Raw genomic sequence first — 26,184 nt, 5'->3', positions numbered from 1 at the left:
CAGCTGGCTGCAGAGGGTGGGGATGGCTGGGACAGCGCCCAGGTGCTGCCTCAGACATTCCAACCTTCCATTCCCGGGTCTCCTACTCCAGACCCCAAATTCCTCAGCCCTTTCCAGCCCGCGTACCTTATTCATTTAATGAATGACGTATTTCACAAAAAGTAGTCGTTTATTGACTACTCTAGGCCAGGCTGGGGAGTGGGGCCACTGCAGGGAACAAGACTAGTATGGCAGACGTGTTTAAACAGACATTTTCAACTGAGTTCAGAGGTGAGAAAGAGAAAGGAGGAAGACCACAACAGACATGTAACCCTGCCTGGAAGGCAGGGACAACAGAGAAGGCTGCCTGAAGGAGGTGATGCTCAACAGTAGGAGCTGGCTTGTTCTGAGGCTCTGGCTCCCAGGGGAATGACACAGATGGACACCTTTAGCTCTTCCATTCCAAGAGTCTGTGCCTGGTGCTATGGCAAAGTCCGTGGAATCAGACAAAAGTGAGAATCCTGACTTTGCCTCTTACTAGCTGGTTAACTTCCGGAGAGCCGCTACACCTCTCTGAACCTCAGTTCCCCGGTAAAAATGGGAACAATAGCAGAAGCTGCTTCATAGGATTGCTGCAGGGATTAAGAGAGAGGGGCACCGGCGGCGGGTAAACGCAGATAGTTGACTATTTCCCGGGGGCGTGCGTCCAAACGCCATCCTCCTCCTAAACCCACACGAGGTCAGGAACCTCAGATCCTTGCCCCCTCAAGGACCGCGGGACGCCAGGGCGGCCGGCCGCCCGGGTTACCGGCCGCAGCCGCATTTCCGGGCCGGCGGGAGCCGGGAGCAGGGGGAAGGGCAGCCCAGGCCCGCACCGGCCGCTGTGTGACGCGCCCCCTCATTTGCATGCTGCGCGCCGATTGGCCGCGGCGGCCGCCGGGACCAAAGGCCGGCCCCCTCCCCCTCCCGCCGCAGCCGCGGCAGCAGCTGGTCTCGGTGTAAACAAGTCGCGGCGGCTGCGATCCTGGGCCGGGGGGGGGGGGGACGGCGCCCACCAGGAGCGCCCCCCACACCCAGGCCAGGCCACCTCGGCGGACCGGGCCCCCGCGCGCCCAGGCGAGGTGAGGCCCGCATCGTCAGCGCTGCGCGTCGCCCCGCGCCCCCGCCCAGCCAGCGAGGACTGTCCCCTTCCCCCGGCGCCCGCCCCCCACCCCTACGCTCCAGGTGAGCCCCGGGGTGTCAGGTAAGGTTCCTCGATGCAGGTAAGATCTCCTCGACATAGACGAGGCCTCAGCGTCCCCGGATAAGAGCCCCTCTTCTCATTGAGGCCTCCTGCCTTCTCCAGGTGAGGGACCCTCTCCCCAGGTGAACTCCCTGTACCTCAAATGAAGCCCCCCCCCCCCCTTTGCCCAGCAGTTCAGATGAGGTCCTAGGGACCATCCAATTCCTAACCCCTCCATGCTCCCCCTAAACGAAGAACTGACGGCTCATCCATGCTAAAGCCCCTTCCTCCGACTTCAATTGCCAGGCCAGCAGGGGTGGGGCTGAAAGCAGGTGGGTGACTCATCCTGTGCTCCTCCTAGCCTCAGTTTCCCTATTGATGCAACTCCAGGCCTCCTCAGTGAGTCAAAACGGAGATGGTAGTAGCCCCTGGAGAGGCTGCTGGCTCTGGGGAGAGGAGACAGCAGCCAAGTGTGACAGAGTCCCAGTGGCCCTGGGTGTGCTTGTATGTGTGTGGCCCAGGTCCTGACAGCCCACTCACTTCCTCCCTGCAGGCACTGGGCTCCCTCTGCTCCCCTTGGGCTGCTCCCCGCGTGGGGCCACTGCCCCCGGCCCCCGCCATGGTGCGGATTTCAAAGCCCAAGACGTTTCAGGCCTACCTGGATGATTGTCACCGGAGGTATAGCTGTGCCCACTGCCGCGCTCACCTGGCCAACCACGACGACCTCATCTCCAAGGTAACCAGGTCACAGTTGGGGCTGGAATGGGAGGCTAGAGGGGCTGCCTGGAAGCTCCCCACCAATAGCCTTGACCCCCCGTTTTCTCTCCCTCCCCACCTTTAGTCCTTCCAGGGCAGTCAGGGGCGTGCCTATCTCTTCAACTCTGTGTGAGTATTTGGCCTCCCTTCTTTCTTTCCTTGACCTCTGTTGTGACCTGTGACCCCTGGCATCATGCTAAGACTCCTAGAGTCCCCTGGTTCAGGCAGGAAGCTGTTATTGCCCTTTTCTTGGATGCTAAGGACAGACACAGTTGGATACAAGATAGAGGGGGGCCTTCTGATGGCGGGACCCTCCCTGGGACTGCCCCCATGTCCCCGCAGGGTGAACGTGGGCTGCGGGCCAGCCGAGGAGCGGGTGCTGCTGACAGGTCTCCATGCTGTCGCTGACATCCACTGCGAGAACTGCAAGACCACTTTGGGCTGGAAATATGTGAGTCAGTGACCTCTGACCCCAAGCTAGCCTTTGACCTGACCTCACATCACCTCCTCATCACAAGCAGTCATCTGGTAATCTTTCAGAGTGTACAGGCCCAGCTCACATGAGTAAAACTATCTTTTCATTCTCTGACCATGTTCTCTTCTCTCGCATCCTGCAAGGGCTTTTAGAATTTTTCCTTTAACGCATCCCTCTCCTCACAGGCACAAGCATCCCCATTTTAGAGATGAGGATATAATCAGAATTACCACGTACTGAATGCTTATGTGCCCTGCACTGTTATGTGCTTGGCATATATTATCTTATTCAATCGTTGCAACAATCCTATAGGTAGAGTCTATTCTTATCTCCACTTTACAGAAGAAGAAAGGAATGCCCAGAGATGTTAGGTAACTTGCACAAGGTCACACAACTGGTAAGTAACAAAATAGGGACCAGAATTCTAGTTTTGTTTTTTAACTCCAAACCCTTGACCCCCAGCTTCTATTGCCCTTCAGATGATCAGAAAAATTGCCCAAGATCCCACAGCAACCTGGAGTTTGGGTCTCTGAGCCTCCATTTCCCCTGCCCTCATTGCCACTGCTGCTGTCCAGGGTCTGATTTCTCTTTCCTGAGTCTCATTTCCTTATCTGGCAGTGGAGGATACAGCCACTACCTGGCATCCAAGATTGTTATGGGGATCAGATTAGATGGCACAAAAGAAGATGCTCTTGAGAAACTGCAAGGGACAGGATTCTTGAGGTGTCACTTGGAGCTGTGATGCCTCTGTGAGGCATCTCTGGATGCCCCAGGCAAGAGACAGGCAGATAGACAGCCCTGACCTGAATTCACCCCTATCCCTGCTGCAGATTTACTTTGTGTCCCCAGACAGGTGGCTTGGCCTCTGTGGACCTCTGTAAAATAAAGAGGTGGCCTAATCCAGAGGTTAAAAACTCAAGTTCTTGCAGGACCAAGCAGATACTGTGGATCTGCAAAAGGGGCAGCATAGACCTGGGGAGGACGGATGGTTGTGGCAGACTGGAGTGAGCATGGCCTGCCTATATTTTAGTATTTTAAAGTTATTTTTATTAAACTCTGTTGGCCAAACAAAACACAGGTATAGGCCAAAACTGGCCCTCAGGCTACTGGTTTGTAATTCCTGGATCTTTGTTGGAGCCATATCCTCTCTGTTGGAGAGCCAACATTAGTACTTAAAAAGTGATTCATAGAGTTCTGTCTGTCCCCTGTTAGTGAGAAACCTGGCCCCGCCATTTACCGGCTTTGTATCTGTGGGCAAGTGGCTTGGCTTCTCTTGGTGACAGTGCCCTCGTATGTAAAATGGGGCCAATCATATCCACTCCCCAACCCCTATCCCTTTTGGTAAGACCCTTGCCCCAGAGTGACGGCCTCTCCCCTCTTTCCAGGAACAGGCCTTTGAGAGCAGCCAGAAGTACAAAGAGGGGAAGTACATCATTGAACTCAACCACATGATCAAAGACAACGGCTGGGACTGACCCCTGCCTCTGCCGCATGTGGCTCCAGCCCGGCCTGGCCGCCAGGGGGCGCCACTGGCTTCCCTCCACACGAAGGGAGCTCTGGACCTTCAAGGCCTCTGCAGAGGAAGGATCCAGCTCCTGTACATATATTTTATTGCATGCACTGTGACCTTGGGGGGGGAGCTCAGAAGGTGGACGACGCCCCCGCACCTCCCCGCGATCTGGCTGGCTTGGATCTCGTTTTTAACCCCTTCCTGCCCCGCCTGCCCTATAGATATGGCCTACGTGCTGCTCTCTTCGCCCCAGTGCACCATCTGCCCTGTGAACTTCTTCTCCCACTGGGCCCCTCTTACCCCAGGCGCGTCTGCTCCCCTTGTTCTGTAGCGTTTGTACATAATAAAACAATGGAGTGGAGACAGCCCAGGCTCATGTGGAATCCGGGAAAGTGGGTCTCCATGCAGATTCCTGCCTCTATAGACCTGTTCCTTTCTGAGCCCCGACGGGGCCGGGGGTAGGTACGGCGGTCAAAGCTGGGAGCCTGTATTCCTGGGGCCTGGCTTCAGCCATCTTCTCTAGGACCCAGGATGGGTCTTACTGCCGGTAGAGATTCCCGCGCTCACTCTGGGCTCCCTAGGCCTTGACCTCGGCTGATCTGCGTCTTCTCGGCCTTAGCGTTTTGCCGCCGCCTGGGGGCAGCTCTCCTGCGAGACCACCGCACCGCCAGTTTCACCGCCCCTCTCGTCTCAACTACAACTTCCAGCGGCCCCAGCGGCAACTGTCTGTCTCCTCCGCGCCGAGCCTCGGCGCTGGGCCTGCTGGGAAGTGTAGTTCCGAGGGCGCCTCAGCGCGGGACCTTCTGGGAAACCCAGGCGCCAGAGACTGTCGAGCTGTGGGCGCCTCTAAACTTTTGAGACTTGGCCGAGGGTGAAGGTTTTTCAGAATAGGAAGCAGGAAAGACTGCAGGGTTTAGGCCTCAGTTGCGGACTCCTCGAGGTCCCCACTGCCCGCGTAACAAGCTCAGGCCGCGTCCCTCCAGCTCTGCTCTTTCCCTCCCTCCAGTCATGCTTAGTCCCTCCAGCCCTGTCCTCCAAGTGAAGGGAGGTCACCTGCCAGAAAAGTCTGGGGGCCAAGATCTGTCCCAGGACTCCAGGCTCCATCCCAGGGTCCAGGTCCCGCCCCTCAGTAGCTTATCCCTAGCCGGGGCTCCCCCCGTGGGAACGGGGACCAGCTGGCCGGAAGCGCCAAACTGCATCCCTGTCCGAGCCCGGGGGATCAATCAGGCCGAGGAGTTAATTATGTAATGAGGGGGCAGGGGGTCGGGGCTAATGAAGCCTGGGGGGAGGAGGGGAGAGGGGAGGGTACCCAGGTATCCGGCCCCCTCTTGGACCCCTTCCAGGCCCCAGGGGTCTCCACCCCAGCCCAACTCCAGGGCCCCAAAGAGGGGAGGGGCTGTGATCCTGGGTCTGGAAGAGGCTGAGCTGTGAGCTATAAAGGGGGCATCACTCAGCACTGGGGGACTCCAGGCAGCGTGATCTGAAGCCAAACAGGACTACTCCATGTACCATCCACGGGAATTGTACCCCTCCCTGGGGACTGGCTACCGCCTTGGGCCCCCTCAGCCTGGGGCAGATTCCAACTTCCCACCCGCCCTGGCAGAGGGCTACCACTACCCCGGTGAGCTTTGGGATGAGCTCCTGTGTGCGGATTGAGGGGGCTGCTGTGGCCCTTGGCTGGCTCCTCATTCTCCTCTCATCTCCAGATCTGGACATTCCTAAACTGGATTGCTTCCTCTCTGGGATTGAGGCTGCTCCCCGCACCCTGGCTGCTCCTCCACCTCTGCCCCCAGCCCTGGGCACTGAGCCAGCCCCACAAGCCCCAGAGGCCCTTCATTCACTCCCTGGCGTCAGCCTGAGCCTGGAGAACTGGGAGCTGTGGAAAGAGTTCAACTCCGTGGGAACAGAGATGATCATCACCAAAGCTGGGAGGTGAGGGGGCTAGGCCAGGATCAGAAGACCCAGGGTGTCCCTGGTGGGGGTCTCTTGGGAACGGCAGAGTTCCTGGTGATGGGGCTAGGTTTGAGGGTTTCTAGGGGGAATAGAGCTCTGCCTAAGTTCACAGTGTGATTGTGGCCTGGGTCATTCTGTGGCCAGGGTCAAGTGTCAGTCTGTGTAGTCTGTGGCTGGTTTAGGGACCAACCTTTGGCAAGGGTCATAGGTCAGTCTAGGCTGGGGTCAGAAAGTATGACTGGGTTATGGGTTAGTATGTGGCCTAGATCAGGGGGTCAGTCTGTGGCTGGAGTCAGGGTTCAGACTATGATTAGAGTCAAGGGCCGGCCAGTGACTGGCATCAGGGAAATCTGTCCAGGATCAGGGGTCAGTATGTGACCAGGTCCTGGGTCACCCTGGAGGCAAGGATGTGGTCAGTGTGTAGCCTGTATCCGGGTCTTTATCTAGGCCAGGAGCTCAGGCCCTAGCATGGTAAGTCCTCTGCCCCGCTGAAGGCGGAGCATTTTTTTCTCCTGAAGCACATTTGTCCAGGTGCTGTAGATTCTGGTGCTGGAGATAGGGTGAGGAGGCCAGGGTAGAGAGCAGGAGGCCCCTGGCAAGATTTCCAGGAGAACAATGTGTCACCCCTGTTTCTTCAAATGGAGTTTGAGGGGCCAGGAGTCAGGAGTCGGGGCTCCGCTCCTAACCTGTTGTATAACCCTGGTCAGATCACCTGTCTGTCCTGTTTTCCATCTGTGAAATGGGATGAGACAAGCTTCCAACTCTAAGATCCTGCCCTCTGAGTTCTGATTCCACTTCCTTCAACATTTCTCTGACAGAACTGGGTGAGCTAGTGGCTATGGCCCCTTGCCGATGCTGGGCCCACCTATGGCCAGTGGATAGCTCCAGGCCCCTCCTATCCCCTTCCCTGTCCAGGCGCATGTTTCCTGCTTGCCGGGTATCTGTCACCGGCCTGGACCCCGAGGCCCGCTACCTGTTTCTTCTCGATGTGATTCCAGTGGATGGGGCTCGCTACCGCTGGCAGGGCCGGCGCTGGGAGCCCAGCGGCAAGGCGGAGCCCCGCCTGCCTGACCGTGTCTACATTCATCCTGACTCTCCTGCCACTGGTGCCCACTGGATGCGGCAACCTGTGTCTTTCCATCGTGTCAAGCTCACCAACAGCACACTGGACCCCCATGGCCATGTGAGGCCCAGGCTGGGACCCTAGAATGGGGGTTAGGGGTGGGGCCCAGGACAGGGGTCACTCTCGTTTCTTCTCTCCCAGCTGATCTTGCACTCCATGCACAAGTATCAGCCCCGTGTACACTTGGTGCGGGCCGCCCAGCTTTGCAGCCAACACTGGGGGGGCGTTGCCTCCTTCCGCTTCCCTGAAACTATGTTCATCTCCGTGACAGCCTACCAGAACCCACGGGTAAGTGACCCTGCTTGAGGGGGTGGTGGCGCCCTGCCCAGGCTGCAGGAGCTTTGACCTTGAATGTGTGCCCCCAGATCACACAACTGAAGATTGCGGCCAACCCCTTCGCCAAGGGCTTCCGGGAGAACGGCAGAAACTGTAAGAGGTGGGCATTGTTCATTCACTCACTCATTCAACAAATGTTTATTAATCACCCACTATGTGCCAGGCACTGTGCTGGATGCCAGGAACACAATGGTAAATAAGCACATTTATTCACTCACTGATTCAGCAGACACTTATTCAGCACCTGCTGTGTGCCAGGCACAGCTCTAGGCCCTGGAGATGCATCAGTGAACAAAACAAACCAAACCCCTGCCCTCATGGAACTGATACTCTTCTAGTGGGCAGACTAGACAGGTAAACAAGGGAAATAAAATATTATATAATATGTTAGGAATAAGTTCTAAAGATTAAAGAAAGCAAGGAAGGGCTGGAGTGAGGCGTTCGACTAGAGGCCTGGAAAGGTCCTGAAGGAAGTATGGGAGGAAGCCATGTGGATATGAGGAAAAGCTTGCCAGGGAGTGGGAACAGCATGTGCAAGGGCCATGAGGTGGGAGCATGGTGGAGTGGAATCAGAGGCAAGTTGAGAGGTGATGCTCCCGCTGGATTATGTTGGACAGTAAAGGTTTAGTGAAGACTTTGGTTTCTATTCTGAGTACTGCCCCCTCAGAGCCGGCCTTGCCCTCAAGGAGCTTACAGTCAGGCAGAAGACAGAGACATTACTCACCCTAACAAATGTAAAAGTAGAACTGTTGACAAATGTTATCAAGGAGGGTGTGTGGTGCTGTGGGAGGTCGGGAGGACTTCCTTGAGGAAGTTCTACTTGAACTGAGACAAGAAGGATGAGCTAAGTTGGTGAAGAGGAGACAGAAGAGGATTCCAGAGTGGAGCTGAAAGGCAGCTACCGTGGAGATGGACAGAGTGAGCAAGGTAGGACGAGCTGGGTTCGGACCATACCTTGCCCTTGTAGCTTGGGAAGGAGTTGCTGTTGATTCTAAATGCAATAGGAAACCACTGGAAAGTTTTAAGTGGGAAATAAATCCCAGCTTGGCCACTTTCTAGTCATTTAATTCTCTAGCCTTCAGTTCCTTCATCTGTAAAATGGGTATAATAACGGCACCTACCTGATATGGTCCCTGGGAGGGTGAAATGCCTGGCACCTGGTAAGTGCTGTTATTACCATCATCATCACCATCATCACCACCATCATCACCATTATTGTTCCCCAGGGAGCGAGACGCCCGTGTGAAGAGGAAACTACGGGGCCCAGAGCCAGTAGCCACAGAGGCCTATGGGAGTGGAGGTGAGTGTAGTCCCAATGGTGATGGAGACAGGCCTGAGATGCTGATCCTCCTTAGCCCAACCTGTCCCTTTTCTCCCCCCAGATGCACCAGGTGGTCCCTGTGATTCCACATTGGGTGGGGATATTCGTGAGTCAGATCCAGAGCAGGCCCCAGCCCCTGGGGAAGCTGCCCCTGCCTCAGCTCCTCCATGTGGTGGCCCCAGTGCTGAGGCCTACCTTCTGCACCCTGCAGCTTTCCATGGGGCCCCTGGTCACCTTCCAACCAGGCAAGTGAGACAAGGGCACAAGGCTGGGCTGTTCCAGGCCGGAGGTCCCACTCCCATTCTGACACCTCTCCCCCCACTTCAGGAACCCCAGCTTCCCTGAGGCTCCAGACTCTGGGCACCCAGCCCCCTACTCAGCTGCATTCCTGGAGCTGCAGCCCGGGCCAGGGGCCTCAGGATACCCAGGAGCTCCCCCAGCACCCTTTGCCTCGCATTTCCTCCAAGGGGGCCCCTTCCCCCTACCTTACCCTGGACCTGGGGCTTACCTCGACGTAGGCTCCAAACCAATGTACTGAGCTATTGCGAGGCCCCTCTGCCTCCCTCCTTGTCTTCCATTACAAACCTCCAGTTCCCTTCCCCCAGGCCTATAGCCCCACTTCCACTGGCCCCATCCCCCACACCAAATGGCTGCGTTGGGCCTCTCCTCTCCACTTCACACTTTGATTTCACTCCCACCCCCCTCTGGCTTCAAAGCTCTGGCTAAGCTGCCGAGAGTCCAGCTGGGGCCAGCTTCCCCTTCCCAGCTCTCACCTCTCACCTCCGTGTGAATGGAGGGAGGCTCTGCCTAGCCAAATGGGCGTCGGACCAGCACTCCCACCTCCCGGGCCTCACCCTTGGGCTCCTCACCCTGTCTCTTCTCATCACCAGAGTATTTTTGTTAATAAAACTCTAAAGACACTGGTGCTCTGGAAACATTGGGCTAATGGTGTTTGCCATTGGGCGGTGCTAGGTGAGCAAAGGTTTCGTGGGGAGACCCAGGCCCGGACCCAGACTTGCCACTTCCAGTTGCTTGACCTTGTGCACATAAATCAACCTGATCTGGGCCTGTTTCCTCTTCAGGAAAATCAATGTCCTGACATTCACCGTTTTGAAAATTAAAACAGGCCTCTGAGGACCCAGCCCTCTACCTGGCACTCAGGAAGCCCTCAGGAGAGGTCGCTGTCACTGGATGGGGACCAGGAGGCTTTAGGCAAGTTGACCGGCCTGAGCCTCACCTTCCAGGCAGGATTAGGGCTCTGGTGCAGTCAAGGGCCTCACTGGCCCTTGGTCCCAGGGCAGCATCGCTGCTCAGTTCCAGTCAAGTCTGACCAAACCCAAAGACCATTTTTCTTCTTTTATTAGAATTTTTTTCTTTTCTTTTTCTCAAAATTTTTATCTAAAAACAAAAACGAAAAAAAATTATTGGAAACTTCATAGTTCAACTGGGGAGAAAGGAGAGGAGGAGCATGGAACTGAAGCTCCAAGCCTCTTCAGAGAAAGTCCTCACCCTCGAAGTGCCCTCTTTAGGGCGAGAGCAGAGCCGGGGACAGCACCCCTCCATGCCCAGCCTCTGTCTGGAGAAGAGGGCAGAGTCACAGTGGTCCAAAGGCCAGAGGGGCTGGAGGGGGACAGGGGCCAAAGGGGTCAGAGGAAGTAGTCGGCCACGGGCTTCTTGGAGGGGATGCCCCGTGTCTCTTGGGGAGCAGCCTCGAAGATGATGAAATCTTTCTGGAGATGCTCGTCCAGCTCCAAGATGGCAGCCACATTCCCACAGCTGGAAGTGAGAGGACAGCAGTGTTAGAGTGTGTCAGCCTACATCCCCACCCCTACCTTGACCTCCTGGCCCAGGCAGCTCACCGGTAGCAATAGTTGGGTGCCGACCACACCGTGAGCACAGTCTCATTGAAGTGCCACTTGTAACCTTCCATCACCAGTTGGTGGGCACGGCAGATCATGTCAATGTCGTTGGCTGCATTGAACTGGGCTACCACGTCACTGCCAAATAAGTAGCCAGCCCCCCGGGGGCTCACGCCCCAGCCAGTTGTGTCTGAAGCAAATAAAGGTACGGATGGGGAGAGGGTGTCTTCAAGGCTTCTCTGGTTGTCTATTGCCCTTCGAAGGAGAGTATCCTCTCCCCCTCCCTCCCTGAGACCCACGGGGCAAGAGCACAGGGCCTGAATGTGTTCTGGGGGATCCTGGGAGATAGGACAGCAAATGTTGAAGCAGATAAGCTCCAAAGAAGAAAGAATTTCCTGATAGTTGGAGCCACCTCATAATCAGAGTGACCATGTAATTTGCTGTCCAAACAGATACACACAAGAGTGAAAGGAGGTGCTCACAATCATCACGCTGGAATAGCAGGTGTGAACAAGGGCTGTCCTGGCCAGCCCAAGTACCCAGGCGGGGGCACGGCCGTGAGGGACTGGAGGCTGTATGTGGTACAGCAGAAAGAGCTCTGGACTGGCATCTGGGAGACTTAGCTTCAGTCTTGGCTCAGTTTCACACTAGCTGGGGAACCCCACAAAATGAGGGGCCCTCAGTGGGAATCTGACCTCTACAGAAGCACCTTCGCATTCAAGGAGCCAACAGTTTTGTCCTAAACAAGCCTCTAAGCCATGATATACATGCCCCAACTCCCTCTCTGAGCTCAAAGTACCCAGCTAACCATGCTCCACTTCCTCATGGAGGGCGCTGGCTGGTCAGCAGGTCGAGCACAGAGACCAGTGAAGACCGGCCCACTCTGCTCTTCCCCAATTGCACCTCGCCTGACTGTCCCTTCAGCATACTTACTTTACGCACAGGACTCCCTCAGTCTCTCCCCAAGCAAGGGTAGAACCCGCCGTCCCCTGCTCCGCCCACCAGCCCTCACCTTCAGGGTCGGACCAGAGCAGATCACACATGGGCCCGTCGTGAGGCACCTCTTGCTTTCGGTCAATTGTCCGGATCTGGTCCAGGGTCTGGATGGATGGGGAGAGACCCCCATGCACGCAAAAGATCTACAGGGGAGAGCACGAAAGGAGGGAACAGAGGCTGAGGCCCAGGCCTCTCCCATCCCACCAAACCCCATGAAGTCCTGGTGCCAGCCTACCTTGCCATCGATGATGGCCGAGAGGCTGAGGTAGTCAAAGATCTCAGTGCAGTAGCGCCACACCGTCACCGAGCCATATTTGCGTAGACACTCATCATAGAAGCCGTAGACCTGAGTGATCTGACGGCTCTCATGGTTGCCCCGGATCAGGGTGATGCGGTCAGGATAGCGAACCTGGAGGTAGCCATCAAGCCAGGGCTGGGGTCTACGACCTGTCTCCCCAGCATAGATCTCCTCACATCTGCCAGCCCCACTCCATCCTCCTCACCACTGCCCTGGCCCAGATTCATGTCATCTCTTACCTGAATCATGCTGCATCCACCTCATAAGCTCCCAGTCCCTCCTCCAGAGGATGCAAAGCTGACCCCTGCCCCATCAACTACAAACCTAATGGCTTCTCTTCCACCTACCAGGGACAGACCAAGTCCTTAGCAAGACATTCAAGGTGCTTTGTCATCTAGCCCCTTACCATCTCTCTCCCACCAATGGATACTGTATCCAGTTGAACTCAACTCTTTGCCACTTTCTGAACAGTGAGCCTCTATTCCTCCCCTACAATGCCGCCCCTCTGACCTCATCCTCCAGGGGCCCAATCAGATGCCCCCAAGTCAAGGAAAGCTTCTCTGACCACCCCCTGCCAGGCAGCATCTGTCCCTGACCGGCAGCAGAGCTCAGAGTTGGGGCTGAGTGGCGCAGGAGTTGAGGGCAGAAAGGACGCAGATGGGTCAGGCCTGAGGTGGCCTAGGTTTGGGCTCCAGAAAACAGGGGTTCTCACCTTAAGTGCCAGCAGCAGGAGGAACGTTTCGACGCTATAGAAACCACGATCCACAAAGTCCCCCATGAAGAGGTAGTTGGTCTCAGGGACATCACCTCCCACCTGGGGGGAAGGACGAGGTTCTGCTTGGTCCTAACTGTCCCCCACCCACTGTGGTGGCCTGTTTTCCTGTCAAGTTAAGGCCTGTCTTTCATGAAGGGCCCAGCTAACTAGAGGCCTCCTGCCCCTACTCCACTCACCAAATTCAAAGTTTTCACTCTCAATAAAGGCTCTTCCAGCCAATCCCCCAGGTCACCTTTCCCAGCGTTTCCCCACACTCACTCTGAACAGCTCCTTGAGGTCATAGAATTGTCCATGGATGTCACCACATACCTGGGAAGCGAGAAGGGGGGTCGGAATTCACTCGGTCCGAAAGCCTCTGCTCCCAGCGGCTAGCCTTCAAACACCCACTGCTTTAGGAGATCCTTATTGCTCCTGGCTAAACCTCTACTTCTCAAGGTCCAAACTCTACTCTCTCACCCCAAGTTAGCCTGGTCTGGAATCCGCCCTCATCCCACAGTGAGTGCCAGCTATTCTGTGGGCAAGCTCTAGAGCTAGGTCTTTCCAGCTAGACTGGTAGCTCCTGGAGGACCTGGCCCTCCTCTCCCCACTCCTCTCACGGTAACCCAGAATAAAGGTACTAATAACACAGAAAACATAGAAACACGGGGAGAAGAATCAGTCACCAAATTAAGAGTCCTTCTGCCCTGGCCAAGAGCATCCCCCCAACAAATCAAAAGACCCTTCCCATAACATCCATTTCTTATAGCAAGGCTCCCCTGAAGATGGGGAGGGGACAGATACATGGGGCTTTCTGGGCTCCCTGGGATGAGGGGTAGGCTTTTGGAGCCTGAAAGACTAAGGGTACTCACTGTGACTGGCGAGTCCACTCTCTGCACGTTGCTTTCCTCTACCAAGATCTCTCTGGAGACAGGAGAAGACCAGGGTCACCACAGCCAGGCCAGCCCAGCCCAATTCCTGACCTTTTCTGAGGGGGAGGGGAGGATATGGGGTGGTCCTTGAACCTCTAGGGGGCAGGAGCGAGGTGTGCAATTTCCCCAGGATAGGCTGACCACAGCGCTCACTGCTCAACACCCTTCCACGGCTCCCGGCTGCCAACAGGCCAAAGCCCAGGCTCTTGTTCCAGCATCCAAAGCCTGCCCAAGTAGGACGTGACTCTCCCGGCCTTGACCCTCCCTGCTGCTTCCTTTCATGCAGCCAGCACTCACAAAGAAAATCTATCCCCTCCTCTCCACACAGAGCCCTCTCTCCGTTCATGTTGCTCTCTCAGCCTGGAGCACTCTGAGACTGTGCCCCTGGCTGGGCTCTCCAGATCCTCTCTACCCATCATAGGGGCCTTCTCCCAAAATGTCCAAAGGCACAGGGGGGTCCCCTGGGCAGGCTAGTCATCAGATGTGATAGGCCGTGATCAGATGTGCTCCCCGTCAAAGTGATATGCTTTTGCTACTTTCCCATTATTTATTTAGAGGAAGCAAGGACTTCGTTCTTTCATTCCTCCTTGCAGTGCAGTCTACTTCTCCTTGAGTGAGCATGACATACAACTACTTTGTCAGTTATAGACACTCAATTTCAGTAGTACCATATTTCCAGATTTCGTCCTCGATAACAGTGGTGGTGAACATTCCAGTTCACATCATGCACCAGGAGTGTAGTAAGAGCTTTGCATGGATGATGCATGCCATCAGTCACCCTCAAACACAGGCACTTGGATGATCCCCACTGCTCAAATGAAGTTAACTGGCCACAGTCATATAGATGGGACTTGAACCAAGACAGCCTGGCTCCAGGGTCTGGCTCTTATACAGCTATCCTGATGTGGGAGGGCCCCAAGCACTGGTTCAGGCCCCTCTCTTTCTCCCACTAGGGGAGGAGCTCCCTGCATGTCCCTCAGGGTGCTCTGTATGACAAAGGCAGCTCAGGGAGGCATGCCTTGGCCTTCTGGGGATGGGAGGAGGCACTGGCGGTGGTCCAAGGGGCCACAGACAAGCAGGCTCTCCCACCTGTATTGCATCTTGTGTTGAACATCCTCCCACATCAACTGCTTATAATGACCTTGCCAACTGACTAGAGGAGGTTCCTTTCATCCTCATCTGACAGATAAAGAAACACGCTTAGGAAAAAAAGGGACAGCATCAAGGTGACAAAGCTGGAGAATGGCTGAATTGGACCTCAGTAGCCCAATCTCTTGAGAATTTATGCCAGCCCTTTCTAAATTCTGGGTCAAAACCCCACCTGAGTGCCAGTAGGGCCCTAGCATGGTCATGGTGGAAGGCCCAGCCTCCAACCCCAGCTCTGTCACTTGTAGCATAACACCAGCTCTCCCAGAGCTCACATCTGCTCACCTTGACTTCCACAATGAACACTATCTTTAGGAAGTGCCTACGCAAGTGCCACACCCTGGTCCTGGATATGCAGAATCTCATTTGAGCTCCATAATGATTTCAAAGACTTGGAGAGGTAAAGTGACTTGATCAAGGTCATATTGTTTATAGGTGACAAAGCTGGGATTCATACTGGAGGCCACCTGATTCAAAATGCCAAATATGCTGACATTTTAACAGGAGGAGGTTCAGCTCCTACACTTCAGGCCTCTAGAGTTTCACAGGCTTGAGTCTATGTACCCTCTGAGCAAGCTGAAGCTCTTGACTGCCGGCCTTGGCCTGGACTCCTGGTGGGTCCCCCAGGAGGCCATGGCCAGGTGCTAGAGTTGGCACCCCTTCAGATTGGGCCTGGGATAATAGTGGCCAACTCAGGCCTCAGCCTAGTACCTCCTAGCTCCATCTCAGTTTCAACTGCGCAAGACTCTCCCACCCCTCAGTCCGCTATAGCTCCCTACTGCCTCCCACACAGTCTAAATGTCTCTGCCTGGCTGTCAATGAGCACGGAGTATAGTGAAAGACCCGGATCCAAGACCAACCTCCCCTCCAACCAGCGGCAAGACATTATCTTCTCTGAGGCTCAGTTTCCTCTTCTGTGAAACCCTCACCCCTGCCCTGCCTATTCCACAGGGCTGCTGCAAAGAGCAATGGAGACTGAATACATCTCTGTTTTTCTGAAATCTCCACAATGCTATCCAAGCATTAGCTACTACCACCAACAAATGGATGTAGGCCCTGTGGAGAGAGAAGACTTATTGGAAAAACAACAGTGCCAGGCAGCGATTGGTTTAAGTTCCTAAAAATGCCAATCAAGACTGAGTAATCAGGGATGACTAAAAACATCTTGGGGTCTGGTCAGGGAAATTTTCTCGAGCTGGCAAAACATAGAAAAGCCATAGACAAGGATTTAAAAAGGGGCCTTGCTTGTTCACCAAACCCATGCAGGCCCTGATGGCCACCAGTTCAGAACCCAGCTCTGCCACTTTCTCTCTGGGTGACCTTGATCAAGTCACTAGTCCTCTAGGGGTCATGGCTTCCTGTTCTGTAAAATGAAGTAAATAATTCCAACCTCACGAGACTGCTGTAGGGAGGAAATGGACTAAGTTCTTTGCTAGTACAAGGCCAGGCTAATAATAGGCCTGTTGTTCAATAAATATGGGATAATTCTGCTGGCTCTTTTCCCACAATTCCTCACCTTGGTGGAAGCCACAGTCAAACAGGAACTCAGAGGAGGCAGGTAACTGGTCTCCTCGCTGTTACCTACACATCTCAGGGCCTCCACTCCTACTATCATCCTGCTCCCATCAGCTACTCAAATTATTTTCATCTTTCAAGACCAACTTCTCTTAAAAGCCTTCCCTGATGACTTCAGTTCCTATCACCATTGTCCTCGTCCTTCACAGTAACAACAATAACACCTAGAAGACTGCTGAGTACTCACTGTACCAAAGCACTATGCTAATCCCAAGCACCAACTGACTGACTCTTCACGACCATCGTATGAAGCGCTATTATTCCCACTTTACAGATCAAGAAACTGAGTCTCAGAGACCTCGAGATCACCAACACAGCTAGTAATTAGCAGAGCTCAGATTCCAAACTAGAGCCATGGCATTCTAAAGTCTGGGCTCTTAACCACTACATCATTCTATTTCCCACCTATGAGTTGGGCCCCTCTCCATATCATGCTTAATTCTACTCTGGCTTATTTGCTACCATTTCTTAGGCTCCCACACTGAACGTGAGAAGGATCTACTCCACCTTCTTGCATTATGGCCTGAAAAGGGACAGGACACGGAGAACTGGCTTCAGACTCCATTCCTTACTTGCTGTAAGGGAGTCCTCACCTGTAAAATGGGGACAATACCACCCACCTTTAACAGTTGTCGTTGGAACTGAAACAATTTTATAAACCAGAGTCTTTACCTCTTCTGCCTTGAACTTTTGTTCTTGCGGACATTCCCTTTTGTCACCTTATTCTTCAAAGTCTACCCGCAAAGTTCAGTTCCTCCAAAAAGCCTTCTCTGTTCCCTCGACAGATACAGTTGTTTCCCTAAGCTTCCCAAGTACTTTCTATGATTCTCTAAGTCCACTGAAAATATATCATCTAATACTTTTAAATGTCTTTATCCAGGTCTTTCTTCCCCCAACAGGCTGGTTGTTCCTCGGGGGAAGCGGCCCTATTCTGCTCCTCTCCGGGAAAGCTTCCAGAATAAGCCAGGCCCAAAGTTCTCAGCTGAGTCTGCCCCAGGCGGGAACCCCTGGGCAGCAGCCAGGCCTCTCTTGGGGCCGCCGGGCTCACCTGGCCTTAGCGCACAGGGCCTTAACTTCGCTCTCCTTGATGAGCTCGCAGCGCCGCAGCTGCTCGATCTGCCGGTCCAGGTCGCTGATCTCCGCCATGACCCCCCCCGGCGCGGGTCAGAGCCGGGGCCACCGCCCCCTCCGCACCGCACAGGGGTCTCCTGGGAAGGGCGAAGACGAGCCCGCGGTTCAGAGTGTCCGGGACGGGGGGGGAGGGACGCCGGGGGGGGCGCAACTCAATTCTGGAGCTGGCCCGGCCGCCCCCACCCCCGCCTCTCCTCACAGGGCCCCCGGACCCCCCGCGTCCCGCGACCCTCGCCGCCCCCGGCTAACTCCCGTCGAACCCCGCGGTCCCGCGCTAAAGACGGTGGCCTAGAGGAGTCTCGGACTATTACCGCCCCTGCGACTCCGGCGCCCGCTCTCGGGCTCCCTGCTTTCCTCCTTCCCTCCGATTTGGACCACCGCCACCGCCGCTCCTACTTCCGGCCCCGCCGCGGAAGCAAAGTGAGGCCAGTTCCGCCGCGCGCCGGACGTGACGTCATATACACCCCCCTCCCCCGCCGCGCCCTGAGCCCTACCTCACAAGCCTAAGAACGGCTGAGTGCCAAGGGACCGGATGTCGGCAGCGAACGGGCGGAAGTGATTGTGGGCTAAGCCGATTGGCGCTGTGAGCGCTCTGAGGGACCCCGGTCCAGTCCCGTCCCATCTCGGTTAGGGAAGCTGAAGCCGAGCCGGGGCTCCGCCTTGTAACTTTATGTTGCACGTTTTTGTTTACCAGCTTTACTCGGCCTCCCCCATTACAATCCCTGACGGATGGAACTTGCTTTGGTTCACCCTTGCGGCCCTAGTGCTTAGAACAAGGCCTGGCACAGTAGGCATACGTGGGTATTTGCTGATGGATGAAGGAATCCCAGTCCAGATCTCTTTCCCTGGCCCCAGAGAAATCTCTGCCATGGAGGAACTCCGAAGTTAGAGGCAGAAAGTTCACCTCCCCCACACCAAGCCTCTGCCTCAGTCAACATGACCTCCCTAATTCTAGAATGGTCCCCTTGACGCCCCTCAGTTACTTTCTGTTTTTTCTTTCTTTTTTGAACAGGAGAAACTGGCTCAGAGATTAACTTGTTCGTGGTTACATAGTTAAGAATTTTGGGTTTGAATCAAGGTTAAAATTTGAACCCAGGAAAGCTGCATTCTCAGTTCTAGTTTCTCCTCCTTCTGTCACTTACTTTCTGGAGCTCCCTTTGTCACTGTAAAATAAGAAGTCCAAAATTCCCCCAACCTAGTGTGTGAAGTCTTCTGCTTGCCTAATCTCTTTGCTGCAGGCAGAGGAAGCAAACTTTAAGAAAACTTCAGTGTCTGAGCCCTTTTGGAATGTTCTTTTTGCTATTTTTGACTGACATTCAATTTTTATTTGCTTTACGTTAGATTTTGTTTCAAATAGTTGAGTGAGGCTAGGCACGGAAGTGAGGGCAAAGTTTAGAGGGGCCCTAGGAAAGGGTTTGGTTTTGGATGTAGGCAACAGATGCATATGTGCACAGAGAAGCAAAGGCCCAAGTCCTTAACCTCCTAGAAGGTCCTAGGTCAGTCAGTTCAATGCAGATCACGATAGGGATTCAGTAGGTCCACAGATCAGAAAGGTCAAGATTTTTATTTCTCTGGAGGGGAGCTCAGACAGGAAAGGGCCCATATCAGGAAATGTGAGAAGCGGCCTGACTAACTTAGGTCCTTAGTTATGACTAGAATCTTTAATAGGTGAAAAGACCTGGTGTAGTTGCTTCTACACCCCAGCCTGGGTGATTGCGGAAGGGTTCAAAGCATGGCATAGGGGTTTAAGTGCAGGGCCCATTCTGGCTTCATGGAGTGCAGCTGCTAGAGGCTCAGTTCTTAACCTGGAACCTGAGCTCCACACTTCTGTATGCCTGTCTATCTGTATTGTTGAGTGAGTGTGTTAGAGACAATTCCAGGTTCTTCAAGGGGTTCCACAAGCCCAAAGACTACGAAGCCAGTTCTAATCCCATCTCCTATTAAAATGGGAACACGGACAAGCTCAACAGTATAGATTAAGGAGATATGCATTCGTAATCTGTTTCCACCAAGAAACAGTGCAGTCTTAGGTAATGTAGCCTTAAGGATGAATTGAGAATAACAGCACCTCTCATACAGGACACTTATGTTGCCTGGCTCATAAACTCAGGAAATCTTGGCTTTTGTCAGTGGCTGTTTTTCTCACAGGGACCTTCTGCATCCATGAATTCTGGGTGTAAAAGTGAGGCTGAGCCTGCAACCTCGTAAGACTAGCAAGTCACACACACACTCCCCAACTGTGAGCCTTATCGAATGCTGCTGGTAGAAAGGAGTGGAACAGTTGGTGGTTGGAATAGAATTCCACAAGCTCTCCTCTTGAAGCCCTGGGCAAGTATAAAACAAAGCAGGAAGGTCCTATCCCGCCCCCTTCACCTTTTCCCTGCCCAAGAAGGAAGAACACAAAACAAGGGCTCTTTCTTCTGGGCTCTGCCACCTCCCCCAGCCCTGCCCTGCCCCGGACACCACAGAAATGAACAAGAGACTCCCCCTTAAATAGTTGTTTATTGGCAGTGGGCTCAAAAGGGTGATGGAGTTAGCATACACAGACAATACCACAGACCAATGTCACCAGGGAGGCAAGGAGGATGGGAAAGAACAGCCTAAAGCCCTGGATGAGGCCCCCTCTTCAAGAGTGAGAGTGGGAGGAGGCAGGGCCTGGAGTGTTGAGGGGGCAGCCTTAGAATACCTCCACTTAGTAGGCATGGTTAGAGATGAAGAGGGACTCGCTGGCTGCAGCCCCAGCGTGACCACTTGGGGTGTATTTTCCTTGGCAGGCGAGGCTGTTGGCCTAAGAGGGGAAAGAAGCCAGAGTAAGAAGGTCTCTTCTCAGAATCCCATCCACCCCAGCACCCTGCCCGCCTCCTGCCCCATCCTTACCAGGGCTCGCTTGACATATTCCTCCTGGGCAGCCTTCAGGTTCTCCTTCTTCCCACCCCAGGCCTTCAGGGCAGAGGCCTGCAGGGCTCGGCCATAGGAGAAGGTCAGGGCCCACGGCTTCAGCAGGGGGCACTTGTTGATGGCGTTGAGGTTGATGGATGCCTCCTCCTCACTCTGGCCTCCAGATAGGAAGGTGATCCCTGTACAACGGTGAAACAAGGAGAGGGAGTGTAGTCAGAGATCCAGGGGACTGGCAGGAGCCCCGAGAAGCTGACCTGGAAATCAGACCAAGTGAGCATAAGGATTGTGGGTACAGTTTATCTATCTCCTAGAGGTCAAGATAAGGGTGTGGGTCTCACCAGTGACAGCAGGGGGCACCGTGCGACGCAGTGCCGTGACAGTTGCCATGGCAATCTCCTCATGAGAATATTTGTGGGTGCAGGCGTGGCCTGGGGTTACCATATTGGGCTTCAGCAAGGTGCCTTCCAGGTAGATGTGGTGGTCACTCAGAGCCTTGTAAACAGCAGCCAGCACCTAGAGCATGGCAGGACCAAAGTGGGTGGGGTGGAGTTGGGGGAACAGGGGTCAACCCCAGGGACCCTGGCCCAGCTGCCTAGCCCACCACACACTGCCCAGGCAGCCAGACAACCTACCTTCTCGGTTACATACTGACAGCGCTTCAAGTCATGGTCCCCATCAGGGAGGATCTCAGGCTCCACGATGGGCACAATGCCATTCTGTGGGGTAAGAAACAGGGTAGCTGTGAGGCCTCCTAACCCAGAGCCCCACCTACAGCTCTCTACACCCATCGGCCGAGATCTTATCTCCATGATGGAGACTCATGGCTGCACAGCCCTCAGCACACTGTAGGCGAGAGGTATCTCTCCAGATCCATCCACATAACACAATGTGTTATACTTGCAAAGCCCTCGGCTTGCAAAGCCCTCGAGTGAGGGAGGGAGGTATCTTGGCAGATGGGTGGCAGGCTAGCTGACACTCTGGAACCAAATGACATGGGAGGTGGCCTGTTGGGGTTCTGCAGGCCCACCTGCTGGCAGATGCTGGCATAACGGGCCAGAACATTGGCATTTTCCATGATGGCAAGGGATGAGGGAGTGTGCTCCCCAATCTTCAGCACACAGCGCCACTTGGCAAAGTCTGCTCCGTCCTTCTTGTACTGGGCACAGCGCTCAGACAGCCCATCCAGCCCTGGAGAGGGGACGGAGGAGTCAGAGCACGGCCGAGGAAGGGGCAGGTGGCTCCCATTCACCCTGGCCACCCAAGGGGTACTGACCCCGGTGGACTGGTTGGTAAGGCAGGGAGCCAAACAGTTCTCACCTTGCGTGGTTGTCTCGCCGTTTGTTCCTGCCAGGGGTACCACGCCCTTGTCTACCTGTTGGGGTGGGGGCAACAACATAAGACAGGGAAAATGACCTCTACTCTAGTACCCTTTTCTCCTCTGTAGTCCCAGTCTGCCCCCAACTTTACTCAATCTCTCAAGTGGCATCTCATGATTTGCAAATGTTTTCACTTACAGCCTCTGATCCTATGACGCAGGATACACAGGGATGTTATCTGACAGAGAGTATGGGCTCCTACCATTTCCTAACTCTGTAAGCAAAACACTTCACTGCCTTGAGCTTCTGGTTTTTCATCTGTACAATGAGAGTAATACAAGGATCTACAAGGATTAAAAACGCCACGCACTTCCCATAAGTTTCGAGCTTTTCTTATCCATGCTTCAGGGGTGATCTGTGACAGACTCCACTGAAGTCTCCAGGCTTCCAGTGTTCATACCCTGGCCTATTACTCGGGGTTTCTTTCCCCCAGATCCATCTCAATCTCATATCCTGAGGCCCAGCCCCCTCACCTTGATGCCCACAACACCGCCCTTGGATTTGATAACTTGGGGGAAGGGACGCCCATCATCTGCTTTCTGGTAGAGCGTCTCATGGAAGAGGATGACACCCCCAATGCACGGATTCACGCGGTCGTCGGCAGTCAGCAGCAGCTGGCGGTAGAAGCGTCGGTTCTCCTCTGTGTTCTCAGTGCCAATGGATTGCAGCCGCTTGGCAATGCTCCCTGGAGGGGAGCCGCACATGAGAATAAGGGGATCAGCCTGTCACCCCCAACCTTGGGCCCTCCTCCCACTGTCTCCTGCCCGTACCAGTGGACTCATCTGCAGCCAGGATGCCCTTGCCCGGAGCCACGATGCGGTGAGCGATGTCAGATAGCTCCTTCTTCTGCTCCGGGGTCAGTGCTGGATATTGGTGAGGCATGGTGGCAGTGAGTTCCTGGGCAGAAGAGACAGGTGGGCGAGAACTGCTTAGCTGGGTCCTCCCATGGTCTCCCAACGAGCAGGGCCACTTGCCTGGAGGTCAGGGCAAAAGTTCCCTACCTCCCCTGCCCCACACCCGCAGGTCTTGGGGCACTTCCTGTCCCAAGCTCTCCCCGACGCCCAACTTCCCTATATTAGGCCTGCCTTCTGTACCTTTCCTAACTCTGTTTGTTGCTGGGTGTTGCCCAGCTGAGGGTGGGGTTGCGTACTGGCACCTGGGGTAAAGGAATAGGCCAGAGCCATGGACAGGCTGGTCATGTAGAATCTGGACCCTTCTGGCTTGCGCTTTGCCATGGGGTTACCTTGCCTAGAAGCAAAACCGAACTGGAATATTTTAGAATTTAGAGGGGCTGGCCCGGTGGCACACCGGTTAAGTTCGCACGTTGCGCTTCTTGGCGGCCCGGGGTTCGCCGGTTCAGATTCCGGGTGCGGACATGGCACCGCTTGGCACACCATGCTGTGGTAGGCGTCCCACATATAAAGTAGAGGAAGATGGGCACGGATGTTAGCTCAGGGCCAGGCTTCCTCAGCAAAAAAGAGGAGGACTACCAGTAGTTAGCTCAGGGCTAATCTTCCTCAAAAGAAAAAAAAGTAGAATTTAGAGGTTGTGCATAAGGCATAGGGCCCAACCCTCTCATCTGAAAGGACCCAGAGAAGGGGAAGGTCTGTGCTTCAAGCCACACAGAAACCTCAGGGCCGGATCTGAGATTAGAACCCGGATCTTCTGACTGCCATAGGGCTGTTCCTTCCAATCCACCCAAGATCCCAGGGCTGGGCCAAGCTCCCACGCCTCAAGGACATCCCAAGGTCAGCCCCCCCGCCCCCAGAGGGATATGGGGAGGGTGTTAAGGGTGTTAGGAGAAATGTAGGAGGGTAATCAGAAGCCCAGGAAAGGGTAGCAGAGGAAGCCCAGCCGAGGTGGAGGAAAGGGGTGAGGTTTGCCGTTCTCACAGCTCATACTGACTAAGAGAATGGAGGAGAGGCAAGCGCCCCACCCCTTCCCCTGAAAAATGCTCCCGTCTGTTCGCTCGGCTGCAGCTGTTCCAGGCTCAGAATCAAGGTCACCCGATAAGGAAAGACACGGAAAGTGTTAATGGGGCATCATGCGCCGCCAAGGGGTTTCCCCTCCTCGCCATGGGTGCCTGTCTCCCAGGGCAGGGACCAACCACCCGCTTTCGGGAACTCTGAGGCAGTCTATGAGCTGGCCCCCCACCCATCGCTGCCTCTTAGGATCCCTTCAGAGGCAAAGGGTCCATAATCTTTTGCACCCGGTGTCCTTACAAGAAAAGGGGAGAGGGAACGGCTCTTCATTTCGTCCTGCTTCCTCCCCCGCCATGACTCAGCGTGCCAAGCCGTGGCTGCACTGCACCACAAACGGAGGACGCTCAAGCTGGAGAGGGCTGGGGCGTCGGGGTTGGGAGCATGCGTGTGTGAGTGGCGGTGGTGCGGGAGATGCTGGGACCGGGTGAGGGGCTCCGCGCCGAAGCCCGACCCGCCACTGCCCTCAGGATCCTTCTCCACGGTCCCTGACCTTCGCACGTGGCGAGGGGCGCTCACCTGGCACAGGAGAGGGGCGGGTTTGCGGAGTGGAGCGGTGGAGGCCGGCGGACTGGCGAGCGGAGTGAGGGAGCGAACACGGCAGTCGTCACCAGCACCCTGCTTCTCCGGCGCGTTCCAAGAGGAACGCTGCCTATTGAGCTCCCGAGGGGGCGGCGCACGGGGCGGGCAGGGGAGAGGAGGTGCCGGGCCTTATAGAAGCACCGCTCCACCCTCGGTGGGTTTTTTTTCCTTTGTAGGGAGTCGGGGGCCCCGGCGTCCAATTGCAGGCGAGGAACCGTGCAAGAGGCGGTCCCCGAAAGGCGAAGGCTGGAGGCGGCGCTTGGGCGGAGACAGAGCAGCGAGAACACGATCCCTCCCCCGTCCCCTTCGGACGTGACTCGGCCCACATCTCGCGGGTCGCCTGGGCCCTCCCCTCCCTCTCCTTTTCCCCCCTGCCTGGCGCGCTGTGGGGCGCCGTGACTCAGCCGGGTTCTGGCACCGAAGGGGGTGGGGGTGGGGGTAGGGGAAAAGCGAGTGAAAGAGCCCGAGAAGACGGAGGTTCAGCTTGCGCTCCCAGGCCCGGCCCAGCAGCCCGCGGCAGCCCCAGCTTCCGGCCTGCGCTGATGCAGAGCGTGTCACTTTGTAACAGAACCCGGAGGTCAGGCGTCTGCCGGCCTTGTCCGCAGGCTGGACTTGCGGGCGCTGGGGAGCGGGGCTGACCCCTCTCTCTGTCACTAGCCCAGGCGGAAGAGAAGGAGAAGGAGCACAGGGAGCGCAAGGAGGCGGCTGGGGTTGGCGGACGGCGGGAGCGCGGCGGCAGCGGTGTCTGGCGAGCGCCCCCGCCCCATCCGCGCCCCTTCGGTGCCGGGCTGGCTCCCGCGGCTTGGAGGGCCAACCTTGAGCGCGCGCACGCCTTCTCCGCCCGCAGCCGGGGCGAACCGGCCTGAAGCCCCGGCCGCCACGCACAGCCAGATGACGTGGAAATTGGCCGGTCACCGTTTCCCTCAAGCAAGTCTCGGGGATGCGGGGCTGGAGTCCCTGCGAAACGTTTCCCTTGGACTGACCTTCCTCTCCAAAATAAAATCCGTCCCTGAGCTGGTCAGCCTCCCAGATACTTTCCGAGGCGCCCATCTTACCGGCCAGGTCCCCTCTCCTAATCTGGATCCCTTCAGCCCACCCTCACCCCCACTCCGTCCTGCTGGCGCCCACCTACGAGGAGGGTGAAGAAGCGGGCAGAGCCTGGTCAGCAGCGAGTGAGCCCGTGCCTACCTGGGCTGGGTTATAAGGCAGCTCCAGCCCTCCCCCAAGCCAAGTGTCCCCGACATTCTCCAGTGACCCCTGCCCTTTCCTCGCCACAGATCCCCTGGTAGGGACCTATATTTAGGGAAACCTGAAGCCCCTGACATTCACGCCAGCGTGGAGCCTAAATTGAGGGAAGGGGGAGGAAGCTGTGGGCCTGCCCTATTGGGGGAGGGGGGAGGGCGCCCTGCCCACTTACCGGTACTTCAGAAGAAATTTCTTCTCTTGAAATTCAGACTGAGGCCCTCAAAAGGTTGTCAAGAGAAATCAATCTTTGGATAGAGATCTGTGGGGAGGGAAGGAACAATACCAGGACTTAGATGGTTTGGCGTTCCCTGCTTCCTCCTCTGGTACCCCCTCCCCTGACTCTGGGCCTTGACAGTGGCCCTTGTGATTCTCTTGAGCTGGTTTCTTTAGATGGAGAGCAGATGCACAGACTACACTCACACCTCCAAATAGCCAAGATCCATGGACGGGGTGTGGCTGAGAGACCCCTACATCTGATACTCAAGGCCCAAGCTCCTCCCATACTGCTGTCTGTGGTGAGCAGCGTCCCCTGCCCTCAACTTTAAATATAACAGCTTACTAGGGGAGGAGGAGAGGAGGGCAGGAGCACCTGCCAGAGCTCTAGCCCCTCTCTCTTCTGGCCCTCCAAAGGGGTTGCAGTCCAGCTAGCCAAGGGCTCTCTGAGTCCTGCTCTGCAGGGAGCCAGTCTCTCCACGGCTGGTTCCCAGGCTGGTGAGCTGGACAGGTCATTTGTGGTTCCAG

At 55.5% G+C, this 26,184-nt stretch overlaps 4 protein-coding genes across 16 annotated transcripts; 2 read left to right on the top strand and 2 right to left on the bottom strand.

Annotated features, from left to right (window-relative positions):
* Positions 1-945: 945 nt before the first annotated feature.
* Positions 946-4,307, top strand: YPEL3 (yippee like 3). Of its 5 annotated transcripts, XR_006513079.2 has the most exons (6): positions 959-1,100; positions 1,755-1,937; positions 2,043-2,086; positions 2,300-2,408; positions 3,051-3,205; positions 3,818-4,307. XR_006513079.2 is itself a non-coding variant. In XM_044746289.2 (5 exons), exons 2-5 carry the CDS (start codon positions 1,821-1,823, stop codon positions 3,905-3,907), a joined length of 360 nt encoding a protein of 119 aa, XP_044602224.1. In that variant the 5' UTR covers positions 946-1,203; positions 1,755-1,820; the 3' UTR covers positions 3,908-4,307. The 5 variants fall into 5 exon arrangements, 4 of the variants coding, with proteins under 4 accessions (XP_044602224.1, XP_044602225.1, XP_044602223.1 ...); XM_044746289.2 differs by lacking the exon at positions 3,051-3,205 and having other exon boundaries at positions 946-1,203; XM_044746290.2 differs by lacking the exon at positions 3,051-3,205 and having other exon boundaries at positions 947-1,222.
* Positions 4,308-5,297: 990 nt separating this feature from the next.
* Positions 5,298-9,590, top strand: TBX6 (T-box transcription factor 6). The gene is made up of 8 exons (XM_014863964.3): positions 5,298-5,563; positions 5,649-5,874; positions 6,811-7,078; positions 7,160-7,306; positions 7,384-7,454; positions 8,581-8,654; positions 8,737-8,920; positions 9,003-9,590. The coding sequence occupies exons 1-8, from the start codon at positions 5,446-5,448 to the stop codon at positions 9,211-9,213; spliced, it is 1,299 nt and encodes a 432-aa protein (XP_014719450.3). The 5' UTR covers positions 5,298-5,445; the 3' UTR covers positions 9,214-9,590.
* A 426-nt stretch (positions 9,591-10,016) lies between these two features.
* Positions 10,017-17,841, bottom strand: PPP4C (protein phosphatase 4 catalytic subunit). 2 transcript variants are annotated; one of them, XM_014863963.3, is made up of 9 exons: positions 17,675-17,841; positions 17,281-17,440; positions 13,452-13,503; positions 12,862-12,912; positions 12,541-12,642; positions 11,766-11,939; positions 11,547-11,673; positions 10,535-10,724; positions 10,017-10,451 (listed from the first exon to the last, which is right to left on the bottom strand). In XM_014863963.3, exons 2-9 carry the CDS (start codon positions 17,376-17,378, stop codon positions 10,322-10,324), a joined length of 924 nt encoding a protein of 307 aa, XP_014719449.1. In that variant the 5' UTR covers positions 17,379-17,440; positions 17,675-17,841; the 3' UTR covers positions 10,017-10,321. The 2 variants fall into 2 exon arrangements, with proteins under 2 accessions (XP_014719449.1, XP_070340724.1); XM_070484623.1 differs by having other exon boundaries at positions 13,452-13,567; positions 17,675-17,797.
* Positions 17,842-19,846: 2,005 nt separating this feature from the next.
* ALDOA (aldolase, fructose-bisphosphate A) lies at positions 19,847-26,056 on the bottom strand. 8 transcript variants are annotated; one of them, XM_070483943.1, is made up of 10 exons: positions 26,033-26,056; positions 25,616-25,702; positions 22,408-22,534; positions 22,111-22,322; positions 21,579-21,633; positions 21,289-21,449; positions 20,894-20,977; positions 20,600-20,774; positions 20,241-20,440; positions 19,847-20,151 (listed from the first exon to the last, which is right to left on the bottom strand). In XM_070483943.1, exons 3-10 carry the CDS (start codon positions 22,517-22,519, stop codon positions 20,056-20,058), a joined length of 1,095 nt encoding a protein of 364 aa, XP_070340044.1. In that variant the 5' UTR covers positions 22,520-22,534; positions 25,616-25,702; positions 26,033-26,056; the 3' UTR covers positions 19,847-20,055. The 8 variants fall into 8 exon arrangements, with proteins under 8 accessions (XP_070340044.1, XP_014719447.1, XP_070340042.1 ...); XM_014863961.3 differs by having other exon boundaries at positions 26,003-26,055; XM_070483941.1 differs by lacking the exon at positions 26,033-26,056 and adding an exon at positions 25,866-25,955.
* Positions 26,057-26,184: the final 128 nt, after the last annotated feature.

The sequence above is a fragment of the Equus asinus genome, chromosome 14, assembly GCF_041296235.1.
Source record: "Equus asinus isolate D_3611 breed Donkey chromosome 14, EquAss-T2T_v2, whole genome shotgun sequence".
Classification (NCBI taxonomy): Eukaryota; Metazoa; Chordata; class Mammalia; order Perissodactyla; family Equidae; genus Equus; species Equus asinus.
The sequence above is the reverse complement of the archived record's forward strand: the minus strand, read 5'-3'. Positions and strand labels throughout refer to the sequence as shown.